The sequence below is a fragment of the Lithobates pipiens genome, unplaced genomic scaffold (genome assembly GCF_037356315.1).
Source record: "Lithobates pipiens isolate NorthernLeopardFrog02 unplaced genomic scaffold, aLitPip1_a1.2 Scaffold_3, whole genome shotgun sequence".
Lineage (NCBI taxonomy): Eukaryota > Metazoa > Chordata > Amphibia > Anura > Ranidae > Lithobates > Lithobates pipiens.
In genome coordinates, this window is record NW_027507790.1 from 131,398,017 (window position 1) to 131,410,934 (window position 12,918).

General features: G+C 42.6%; 1 protein-coding gene across 1 annotated transcript in view; it reads left to right on the forward strand.

The window, feature by feature from the left end:
• TMEM232 (transmembrane protein 232) overlaps positions 1–12,918 on the forward strand; it is a 323,216-nt gene that overhangs the window by 86,720 nt on the left and 223,578 nt on the right. The window contains exon 8 of the mRNA XM_077462299.1: positions 8,801–8,973. Within this exon, the coding sequence (XP_077318425.1) occupies positions 8,801–8,973 (173 nt within the window). The remainder of the gene's footprint in view (positions 1–8,800; positions 8,974–12,918) is intronic.

The following is a 12,918-nucleotide window of genomic DNA, read 5'->3' on the forward strand; positions in this document are numbered from 1 at the left end:
GCCATTATGCTTCCATTTTTTGCTAGTGTTCTAGGAGGAGGGACATCTTTTCTCTACAGAGAAAAATCTTATCATTTATACAAGTCTTTTTTTTTTTATCTTATTCTGTCAAGACATTGTTCCTTTAATCAGCATTCATTGTTATGCTGCTGAGCTGAGCTCTTTTTTCAGCAATATGTATTGGCTAATCCTTGAGGATGCCTTGGAAGCTGTACCTAGACTCTGCTGAACTGAAGACTGTGGCTGATTGTGATGCTTCCCAGACCACTGTATACTGTATTAGTTAGCTGAAGAGCACTTTACAGGTCCTGAAATGTGACAGTCTCTGGTGTGACACAGCCTTTGAAGACTGTCTACTGTTTATGTCCAAGGATAACCTAGACTGTAACTTTTGCACACTGAGCTCTGCTTGAGGTGCTTCCCAGTCACTTATAGTACAGGGTTAGCTGCAGAGTGCATTCCAGGATTCTCCTGTACTATATCTGCACATTGGAAGCTAATACGTCTTTTACTGTTAAACACCACCATTTCCCCTTTTTCTGTGGGTTCCAAGGAAAGGGTTAACATGCTGGAGGATTTTGTGCTTTGCCACTAAATGCAGTGTCATGCACATGCTCTGAATATTCTGCTCACACTTTTTCAGTGCGAGGCTGAATATTTCCACCTTTTTCTATTTGCGAGAGACATATGGTTTTCACTTTAGTTAGTCCTTGCTGTCACCTATAGTGACCCAGCGATGTCTGGCCATTAACCTCTCCTGCTCTCTGCATCTGATTTGTGAGTATGTAAGGTCTTTCTTGGGGTTTTGAAAGTTAAGCTGCCTCAGTCTATCAGTGCAATATGTCTGGTCCCAAATGGAAGGGAAACAGTTCTGCTATGTTGCCCATCTTCTGCTCAAAATCTACTAACAGATCCAGGGTGACTTGAGACCATACACTACCTGAAGTCCCCTCTGGCTCCTTCAGGTGCAGCCCCCTCTTTAGCCTTATCATGGGAAAAGTTCCCTACAGCTATGCTAGATTTTGTGGGTAAAAATTATAGATTTAATTACTCTAAGCGTACGTCTATGCCTTTACCCCCGGAGTCCTACTATTCCTGCAGTTGTAGTGGCCTCTGAGCCTTCTGCTACAGATAGTCTGTTGGATGAGGAATCACATAAAACCATTATGAATGCGTTTGTTCCTATGTAACCACAATTAACTGATATTGCTCCCAAACATAAATATTCCATATCAGTTCTTATTGATGCCCTGTGAGGTATTCAGATCATCAGATAAATGGATGATCTGTTGCTGTGAGCATACATCTTTCTGCCTTTGTACTTCATTGTGACATTCATGATGTGGACCTGGCAGACTTCAGATAGATCCTGAACTTTGGGAAACCATGATTGCATTCATTACATTTCTAGGAGCTGATTAATACACTTTTGAAGCAGTCATATTAGCCTTACTCCTCCCTAGAACATTGCAGTAAAACATTCTCATGGAGTGTGGCCATCCAATTTTTTTCTCTGGATAACACAATCCGGTTGCATCCCCAAAACTATGTTTCTGTCATGGCGGTTTCTGTCCCCAGCACTGTTGTCTTCTGGGTTGGGGCTTCGTTCAGGGTTTTTTATCTTTTCAGGGTTCAGGAAGAGCTCAGGTTCCTATTAACATTATGGATTTTCAAGCATTTAGTTAGCTGATACTTTGTTTGACCCTTTTTTAACTGGTCAGGTTCAATTGACAATGCCACAGTTCTGTCTTAGATTAGGGGGCCACTGGGAGTGTTGTGATGGAAGCAGAATTTAGCCTGTCTGGGGTGGAGCAGACAGCATCTGGACCCACTCAGGGGAAATAGTCTCTCTGTTTTGGTATATACCCTCTTCTATGCATTTCATCTACTGGAACTTGTGCCTTTATATATTTCTTGAGCTTGGGACTGTGATATTTCCAGGCTATTTCCAGTCAGTCTCGTAGATAGGACTGCTAGAGTATGGTATGTTGACCTTGCTCTTATCTTAGCCCATGCTAGTTATCTCAATTACTAATCAACCATCCTTCCTCTCGGTCACTGGCTTGATGACCTGGCTGTTATAAACCAGGTTCTGTAAGATGAGGCATTTTGGATTCTATAATCCTGCATATGCTGATGGCTCATAAATATTCTTTTCACAAGTTTATCATCTTTAGTGGATGTCTTTATTTCACTGGTGTGTTTCTCTGTTTTTTTTTTCCTCACATTCTTTTTGGGTGGGTCATGTTTTTTTCTTTATCGTACATCATGGGACACAGAGCCACAGTAATAACTATGGGTTGTATGGCACCTTCAGGTGGTGGACACTGGCACCCCCTTAACAGGAAGTTCAATTCCCCATATAACCCCTCCTCTTACTGGGATTACCTCAGTTTTTTTTCGCCAGTGTCTTAGGTGTTGGTCACAAGTAAAGATGTGCTGTGCTGAGCTCCGCTGGAATATTCCATACTGGGGCAAGCCGTGCAACCAGATCCATTCAAAGTGTCTTTTCCAGGCCGAATTGAATGATACCCAGGCCTCGTGTCCGAAGAAACAAGGTTTTGCCTGTAACGCTTCTCTTTTTAGAGAGCTGGACCCCAGGATCCAGTATTTGTGTTTTTTTCAACCATATTCCTAGTGGGGTGATTTTTACAGGCCCAGGGCTCTGGATCCACCGATAAAAAAGGGGGCCCCAGTCCCTGAAGGTTTTCTAAATGGAGCCCACGGTGAGAGGGGAAGATTGGGTCTGTTACCACAAAACCCTGCAGCTGGATAAGGTAATTCTTGTGGGTTTTCTCCTTTAAAGTAAATGTTGCTATGCCTATAGTCACCACCGGATAGTCCTCCAGGCAGTAGGAGCAGGGCATCAGATGGCGGTATGCCACGCTGCTCCCGCCGCCATTATGGCTGTTCCCATCGGCAGCTCTCCCTCTCCCCCAGCCCCCCTCAATGTGGTCCGGTCAGGATCGGAGCCTGCTCGTGCGGGAAAATGCTCTGTTTTAAAATAGATGAGGGAGGGAGGCGCGATGGGTGATCGGAGGAAGGGGCGGGGCTTAGCGGCGTTGGCAAAAATTTGTGCCCACAACACGAGCTGCATAGCTATATAATGCAGCTTTTCAGATGCATACAGCTAGGAGGGAGGCATGTGAGTGAGGCACATATACTTTAAGCATCAGGCTGAGCTTAATAGCAGCGGCAGTTGCTGGACTATGGCTCAGCAGTGGGTGTATTTTTTTTGGGTGATACCTCTGCGTTTGTGCTTGGCACTATGACCAGAGGAGGTGGTTCAAATGCCGCAAAGACCAAGGACACAAAGGGGTTGCCCTCAGGTCCTAAGGCCCCTCCCTCTGAAACACCATCCTGTACTAAGGAGGGCTGGTCAGAGTGAGCCATCGGGTTCATCAGGGGCTGCAATTTCTTCCGACACTTCAGCCCCTGTCTATATAACTGAGCAGGTTTTCTCCTCAGCTATGAGTGGCTTAGAGGAAAGATTAGTGGCTTTAATCACATCTTCACAGAGTGGAACAAAATGCATTAGGTCCCCTTCTACCACCCAGGATCCCCAAACGGAGGAACTGTGGGAGGTGGAAGATTAATACCCCTCAGGGGACCGTGAACAGGCTGATGATTCCTCTTCTGAGGAATCAAGTGGGGAAGTATTTTCTTCAGCTTCACATGCTGAGAAGTTGCTGGTGCATTCTCTTACTGAAATGGGTTGTGCCACATTTAAGCTACCCTTAACGGAGTCGGCTGAAGAGCCCACATCTTGTTTGGGTTCTCTAAAGCTTCTGAAAGCCTTCTGTGCCTTTCCTGTCCATTCATTACTAGAAAAGCTTATGTATCCTGAGTGGAATCCAGATAAGCATTTTTTTCTTCCTAAGAAGTTTTCAACACTTTATCCAATGGAGGAAAAATACACTAAGATTTGGAGTATACCAGAAATTGACGCTACTATAGCCTCTGTATAGCATAGTTTGACTTGTCTGGTTGACAATGCGCAAATTCTCCAGGGATCCAACTGATAAAAAGTTGGAATTCCTGTTAAACTGAGGAATTAACTGAGCTGCCAGTGGCTTTGTTCTTTGCAATGGATGCAATCAGAGATTCTATTCTTCAAACCTCTCGCCTTACGTCTGGGTTGGTACATATGCATAGAATCTTATGGTTAAAAGGTTGGTCAGACAAAGTGCCATGCAAGAAGCTCCTGGCTGGTTTTCCTTTTTGCGGCAAAAAGCTGTTTGGGGAAGATTTGGACAAGTATATCCAAAAAATAAAAAATTCTTGGTGTGAATCCAGAGGGTGGCATCCTAGGAAGTATGTCATAGGTAGAATTCTTGCCTTTCTGCAAATGGGGCTGAAAATGAAACTGGCCTTGAGTACTATCAAGGGCCAGGTGTCGGCCTTATCAGTATTGTTTCAGTGCCTGCTTGCTTTGCATTCTTTGATCTGAAGCTTTATACAGGGGTAAAATCCTATTTTTTTCTTCTAGTTGGGCTACAACTACATTTGGCACCTAGTACTATCTAGGTCAGATGTCTGCGCTGTTCGTTCTTTTTCATTGTCCTACTGCAATTAATTTACTAATTTATACTTTAATAGTAGAGGGTAAGCACATTGCTTTCCCTGTTATTACTCCACTCCACTGTCAGTGTTACTTATGCCACGTACACACGATCGAATTGTCCGGCGTACTTAGTCTGGTAAACAATCCGGCGGATAGTCCGGCGTACTTTCTACCGAATGGACTTGGCCACACCCGGACACACGGAAAGTCCGGCGATTGCTAGCGCAATGACGTACAGCACGTACGACGGGACTAGAAAAAGGAAGTTCAATAGCCAGTAGCCAATAGCTTCCTTTTCGTACTTGCTTCTGAGCATGCGTCATTCTTAGTCCGCCGGACTAGCACACTCACGAACGTATTGTCCACTGAAACCCAAGTCCTGCGGAAAGATTAGGCTGCAAAACTACTTTCTAAGTCCCACTTTACGCTGAAAAAGTCCGCTGAAGCCCACACACGATTGGAATGTCCGGTCAAATGCAGTCCGGCGGACTAAGTACGCCAGACAATTTGATCGTGTGTACGCGGCATTAGACCATCTTTTGTAACTGTCATGCCGTGTACACACGGCATTACAGTTCCGGCAGAAAAAGTCAGACGGAATCATTTCATCGGATATTCAATTGTGTGTGGGCTTCAGCTGACTTTTTTTTTCGAAAATTCTGACGGACCTAATTTATAAAAAAAACATTCGTCTGCATGTTGTTCCAACAGACCAAAAACAACGCAAGGGCAGCTATTGGTTACTGGCTATTGAACTTCCTTTTTCTAGTCCCTTTGTATGTGTTGTACGTCACCACATTCTAAACGATCGGACTTTGGTGTGATCGGGTGTAGGCAAGTCCATTTCAGTGTAACTCTGTCGGAACTCCGTCTGAAAAATCCGTAGAGTTTGTTCTGACCGAAAAATGGTCTTGTGTACACGTCATTAGGGACATAATTGTGACAACGTTGCGCCATAATGTAATCTTAATTAAGAAAAAGAACTTAATTTTTACCATGTGGCATTGCACTTTTCACAAATTTGAGGATCTTGTGTTGACAGCCTTGTTTTTGGCACCAGTTCACTCTAAGGAGATTTCTCGCCATGGCTTGGTTGTGGGGAGGGTTTACCTTTTATGTCATTCATTCTTTTGGTCAAACTGATTATTTCTCTATCATTGGTCTATAAAGAGTATCTCTGGCTTCCTGATCCACTATATCTAGTGGAACTGATGGGTTCTTGCGCAGGCCTGTTACTAGATAAGCATTTCCTTTTCCCATTACAGCCCACTCCACTAAGGCTCTGAGTGCTTCTTGGAGTCATCAGACATCTGTGTCTTAGATTTGTTAGACTTTGACCTGATATTATGGCCTTATTTTTAAAAATACTACACAGTCTATGTGTTTGCCTCCACAGATGCTAGTTTCATGTGAAAGGCTTTGCGGGTGCTATTGATGCCCTTTGTTTTTTCTTAGTCTTTTCTTGTTGGGTTGGTTTTGGGAACGGACACTGTTGTTATTATGCTGGTTAATCACTGCTCAAATGTGAGTGTTTTTATACCTTTATAAATAAATGGTTGTACCACACATGCTGCACTTAGAGGGTGCCATCCTCTCTTCTCTTTTGTCTTTGTTGGGTTGGTTTACCTGTGGTGCTGTGCCAGACCCTTGGTTTGGACTTTTTTGGCCACCCATAAGTCTCTTATTATCAAGGGGTGCGGCTTGAAAAAATATAATTTTTGTGCTAACCCTAAAACCCTTTACGCAGAGTCCTTTGAGGCACACAACTCCCAACTCTCATATGTTTTATTTCTCTATTTGAACTGCTTGCTACAACTGGAAAGGTGGGAAGAGTTATAGCCTCTAGGAGGCTGACTTTCTATGTACCTATTGTCTATTTCTCCTGTAGGTGGCAGTATATCTCTAAGGCTTCATGTACACAGCTGCTGGTTAACAGACATTTAGGAGCAGTTGGGCTTTTTTCAGTTGCCCCTGAACCCTCCTCTATGGTATTTTGTCAGTACATGTACACATTGTCGTTTATAGTCGTTTCTAGGCAGTTGAGTTTAGAAGCATTTTTTGGAAAGAAAAAAATGTGTTCAATACAGATGCTCAGAGGCATTTGAAATGCCAAATGCCTATAACAGCTTGTAAACGCTTGTAAACTTTCATTTAGCTGCATTTTGTTTACAGGCATTTTTAATGGAGATGCGTTTTTTTTTCAAATACTCAAAAAAAATTCTAAATGCAAACGTGGCTAACGTAGCATGTAAATGTGGCAAAACTGATGTTTTTAAACGTTGGTTACTATCTGTCAAGATAAATCGTCCAGGAGAGGTTTCAAAACGTCCTTTGGTTGTCTGGGTCTGCGGGCAGGGGGCTTATCGGAATCCGGGAGCCCCCTTTAATAAGGGGGCCCCCGGATACCAGCCCCCCACCCTATGTGAATAAGTATGGGGTAAAATGTACCCCTACCCATTCACCTGTAAAGTAAAGTACAAAAAAACACAACACACAAGGGTTAAAATAGTTTATTGCACAGCTCCGGGGGTCTTCCGTCTTCGGTGAATGGGTAGGGGTACATTGTACCCCATACTCATTCACATAGGGTGGGGGGCCGGTATCCGGGGGCCCCCGTATTAAAGGGGGCTCCCGAAATCCGATAAGCCCTCCGCCCGCAGACCCCAACAACCAATGGCCAGGGTTGTCGGGAAGAGGCCCTTGTCCTCATCAACATGGGGACAAGGTGCTTTGGGGTGGGGGGGCCGCGCGCCCCCCCCTTCCCCAAGGCACCCCCCCATGTTGAGGGCACGCGGCCTGGTACGGCTCAGGAGGGGGGGCGCTCGCTTGTCCCCCCCCTTTCCTGGCCAGCCGGGTAGCGTGCTCGGACAAGGGTCTGATGTGGATCTGGGGGGGACCCCCATGCCGATTTTTTTGGCGTTGGGGTTCCCCTTTAAGTCAGTACCAGGTGTCGGGGCCAGCGACGCATCCTTCGCGGGCCCCGCCTACCTGGAGACGTGCTCAAAATGAGTGGACTTTTCGGAAAAGTCAGTTCGTTTCAACAGTACGGCGGACTGGCATACGCACGGCTGGATTGTCCGCCGAAATGCAAGTCCGGCGGGAAGATTGGAGTGCAAAACTACTTTCTAAGTCCGCCGTACTTTCGGGTAAAAAAAGTACGCCGGAGGCTACACACGGGGGGATTGTCCAGAGGACTTGAGTTTGCCGGACTTTTCCACCCGATTGTTTGATCGTGTGTACGCGGCATAAGTCTGGCTATAAGTGGCTTACTCTTGGCTTTATGTCACACTTATATAAGGATTGAGCTATTTAAACATGTCCATTTGATGTGATACTGAGTTTGTCTGTAAGTATGTGGGTTTCCTGGTTTCAGCTAGGTGGACCAAGAGTTCCTTGCTTCTGTCCATGACCTTGCAGACCCTATGCACCTTTTTGTGTTTGGTTCACCAAAGCACTACAGTTTGGGTTCAGAAGAAATTAAAAGCTTACCTGTGGGGATTTCCCAACTTGTTCACAAGAAAGCTTGTTACAAACCTGTGTCATTCTCCTATATCTGTTCATCTATTCATGTCTAGCCTAAGCTCCAGTGTAGTGATTTTTTATTTTTGTATATGTATTTAAAGTGGGTGTAAAGCCTTACAAGCCTAGATTAAGGCTTACCTGTAGGTCCAAGAAATATCTCCTAAACCTACACGGCTTAGGAGATATTTGCCAAAATACACGGAGCGCACCGCTGTCAACGGCGATATGCTGTGAGTGGCGGCTCCCGTGCGCATGCACGGCTTCGTTGAATGACAGCGGTGGAGCGGCAAGACCCACCGATACCCACGAGGAGATGGATGCTCCAGACTACAGTGGACAGCGGTGACTTCGCTGGCTCCTGTGTCAGGTAAGTGACACATAATGGACTACTATGCGATGCATAGTAGTCCATTATGCTTTACCTTTGCAGGGAATCAAAGAGGAAGTAAACTCATCAGGGTTTATTTCCTCTTTAAGTAGCATGTGCACCCATATGAATGTATGGATGATAAAAGAAAACAAATATATATTTTGGATATTATTGCACAGTTGTTTTTATTGGTATGGTGTAAAACGGATATCTTTTAGTAGCACATTGGTGATACAAATATAGGCTCAAATATTCCAGAGTACACATTTGTTCCTGATTTCAGCAAGAATCTAAGAAATATTTTTTGACCATTATACTTAGACATGTGTTGTTATATATTGCAGAAACAACCGGTCTCTATAGACCAATCGAGTATGCATCCAAGAGAAGCTGAAATAAGCCCATTCCTTTGGCACTGTCTTCTCATTTGGCAGCACATCGAAAATAATAGCACACATTTGCATGATATTATCCAGCATCTCTTTCTCCTAAAGGGACACCTTCATCGAGAAAATTGGTTTGTATGAAGCAAACTTTATTCCTTCAGTAGCATATCATTATGGAAAATTTACATAGACATTTACGCTTGCAATGCGTTTGCTTTTTTACAGATATAACCTTTCCTGACCTTTTCATAAAGATTTTCCTTGTGTATCTATATCTGCAAACCCAAACTGATTTTTTAGACATGTTTGAATGAGATTTATAAATAAATGGATATTGATGACAGATCTCTTGGTCTCAATCCATGCTAAAAAGATCCCCATATCTAGAGCAATATAATAAAAAAAACAGATGTTATGCCACGTACACACGATCGGAATTACGACCAGAAAAAGACCGATGAGAGCTTTTCATCAGAAAATGCGACCATGTGTATGCTCCATCAGAATTTAGCTGTCCGAATTTCCGCCAGCCAAAAATTGATAGCATGTTCTCAATTTTCCCAATGGAAAAACTTTCTATCGGTAATTCCGATCGTGTGTATGCAATTCCGACATGCCAAAAATCAAGCATGCTCAGATTCAACTACGAGACAGAAGCTATTGGCTACTGGCTATTGAACTTCCTTTTTCTAGTCACGTCGGAAGTGTTGTACATCACTGCGTTATAAATGATTGGAATTTGATGTGACCGTGTGTAGGCAAGACAGCTTGAGCCGAATTCCGTCGGAATTCCATCGGGAAAACCATCAGAGCTTTTTCCGACGAGAATTCCGATTGTGTGTACGCGACATAAGACTTTGTTGATAACACATCTGTCTTTAAAACAAAGTGATTTCCTTCTAGATGTTTAATGATTTTAGCTATCTTTCGGGGAAGATTCTTCCCAATGATCACAAATATAAGAGGAATTCTTCTACCATCATACTAATAAATCATGAGCTATAGATATAAAAATTACTGGCAGGGGTTCCCTCAGACTGGAAAGTTTTTTCAAAGGTTTTTCTGTGTAAAATAAATTTGGAAAAGATTGGTGTAGATGATGGGGCATTATATCACCTGGCAGTTTTCCATGTTACTAAAGGTCTCTATTGGCAAGTTCTCCATGCTTGAATTCCCAGGTCTGCACCCCTGCTGTGGCCATAATGGGATTTCCATACTTTCCTTGTTGGATTGTATATTATGGAGAATGAGACAGTAGGTGCTAAGACATGGACATGGATGCATAGACAGGATTAGAGTCACAAATTACAGTAGAGATCTCACTGGTGGAATAACCGAAATATATAAAAAGGCATCAGCTAATTCACTGGTCAGTTTCTTAAAATGCAATATTAAGGAAGGCCATAATTTACAAACCTGTGTGTCATGTCTATGCGTATATTTATGTTAACCTTTACAAAGCATATGTGAAGATCCAGGGCTCACTTCAGTCACCTTCTTGATGCACACACCATTCCTGTCATTGCTGCGTATCTGAGATAATGTTTATGGGGTGGACATTTAATTAGCCAGGAGCATTGTAAAAAGCAGTAAGAGTGGACAATTAGAGGTAATTCATGATGCTCAATTTTTATGGGGCCTCACATATAAGTATTACCACATTCTTTCCCTATCACTATCCATCAAATATGTAATTATTTGTTTTGTGTGAAGGTCAATATTACTGTAGATTACTTTTAAGACTTGCAGTAAACACAGTGATCATGGGAACTGCTTCCAAATGTCAGTTTTTTTTTTGTTTTTTATTGTTTTTTACAGCAATGCACATTAATATTTGTTATGTGGGTTATCATGTTGTGGTGCCATTAATGTGTGTTTGCACATTGCAGTGACATTGAATAGTAGCCCAATGCATAAGGCAATGCAGCTCTGACACACACACTAAAATGCTCTACTATGTGCTGTGGGTGTGCTGTTTCAGGACAAATGTTGCATGTCCCTTTTTTTGGTCTGTTCTTTTGCCTTGACAGCCCATTCAAAATTAAAAGGCTGTCTTATGGCAGCGTATGTTAATGCAATGCTCAAGAATGGGCTTGTCTGAAATGGTACTTAACCACTTCCAGACCGGACCATTTTGCTGGCTTAAGACCAGACCTTTTTTTGCGATTCGGCACTGCGTTGTTTTAACTGACAATTGCGCGGTCGTGAGACATGGCTCCCAAACAAAATTGACGTCCTTTTTTTCCCACAAATAGAGCTTTCTTTTGGTGGTATTTGATCACCCCTGCGTTTTTTATTTTTTGCGCTATAAACAAAAATAGAGCGACAATTTTGAAAAAAACGCATTATTTTTTACTTTTTGTTATAATAAATATCCCCCAAAAATATATATAAAACATTTTTTCCCTCAGTTTAGGCCGATATGTATTCTTCTACATATTTTTGGTAAAAAAATCGCAATAAGCGATTATTGATTGGTTTGCGCAAAAGTTATAGCGTTTACAAAATAGGGGATAGTTTTATGGCATTTTTATTAATATTTTTTTTTTACTAGTAATGGCGGCGATGAGAAATTTTTATTGTGACTGTGACATTATGGTGGACACATCAGACATTTTTGACACATTTTTGGGACCATTGTCATTTATACAGCAATCACTGCTATACAAATGCAGTGATTCCTGTGTAAATGACACTGGAAGTGAAGGGGTTAACCAGTGGGTGGCAGTGTAGGGGTTAAGTGTTCCTAGGGGTGTGTTACTAACTGTGGGGGGGCTGGGCTTTGTTTTAGTGAACACTGATCTCTGCTCCAATTACATGGAGCAGAGATCAGCGTCACTTGTTGCTAGGCAGAACAGGGAGATGCTGTTTACAATGGCATCTCCTCATTCAGCCGCCCCGTGAGACGATCGCGGGTATGCCCTTGGCGATTGAGTCCGCAAGACCCGCGACCGGACTCACGGGGGTCCCGACTGGCACGCAAGCGCGCCGCCCTAGCAGGGCGGCATTTAAAACTGGACGTACCTGTACGCCAGTATGCCTGCCCGTGCCATTCTGCCAATGTACATCGGCGTGCGCCAGTCAGGAAGTGATTAATAATAGACATTTGTAATTGAGGGGTTTATTTACTAAAGCTAGAGAGTGCAAAATGAGTCAAAATTCTGCATAGAAACCAATCAGTTCCCAGGGTTTATTGACAAAGTTTAAGTAAACAAGCTGAGGTTACAATCTGATTGGTTTCTATGCAGAAATGTGACTAATTTTGCAATCTCTAGCTTTCTTAAATAAACCCCTGAGTGTCAGTTAACTTCCGTGATACCAAGATGAAGAATTGGCTGGGATTGCTGGGAGTGGTGCTATGCGGATAATGCCATGCCGAAGCAGGGCCTTGTTCATTGATATTTTGAATTCATGTTGTCTTAAAAAAACGAATCAAAGGAAAAATATGAAAAAGAGCACCAGATGGATTGTTGTGACAATGCCATAAAAGTTTCTTTGTTATTAATGCACTTGGTTGTAATTATTTATACATTTGATATGAGTTAAGGCAGTCCATCATTATTAACACTCCTGTTTCCTAAACCTTCTGTCAGCATACGCCTCATTTTTGTTATCCAGGCTTCCATAATTCATCAAGTAAGTAGAAGAAAATTAACTTTGACAGTCAATTGGGAAATAAATACATAAGTTTTTATATTGCTTAATGTGCCATCTGTGAAATGTAGCTGGAATGAATTTTAAATTATTTAAACAACTTCGTATTAAAAACTGAACTTCTAGTTAATTAAATGGATATAAGAAGCATCTAGAAGCATGTAGGACATTTCAATTTTGTGATTCACAGGAAGAGCTGCTAGAATTACAGGATGCCAATGTGTTAAGGGACACGAAAAAAGTAACAGGGTACCTTTAATAAATAAGGCACTTTTAAATCAGAAGATTGTATTTCCTGCATTGCAACCTTCTATTGTCTAGTGGTTTCCCCTCCCTCTATTGGTAATAACAATTTTGTAAGGACATATAAGGATTTTATTTAGTACACTGTTTAACCACTTGACCACTGGGCACTTAAACCC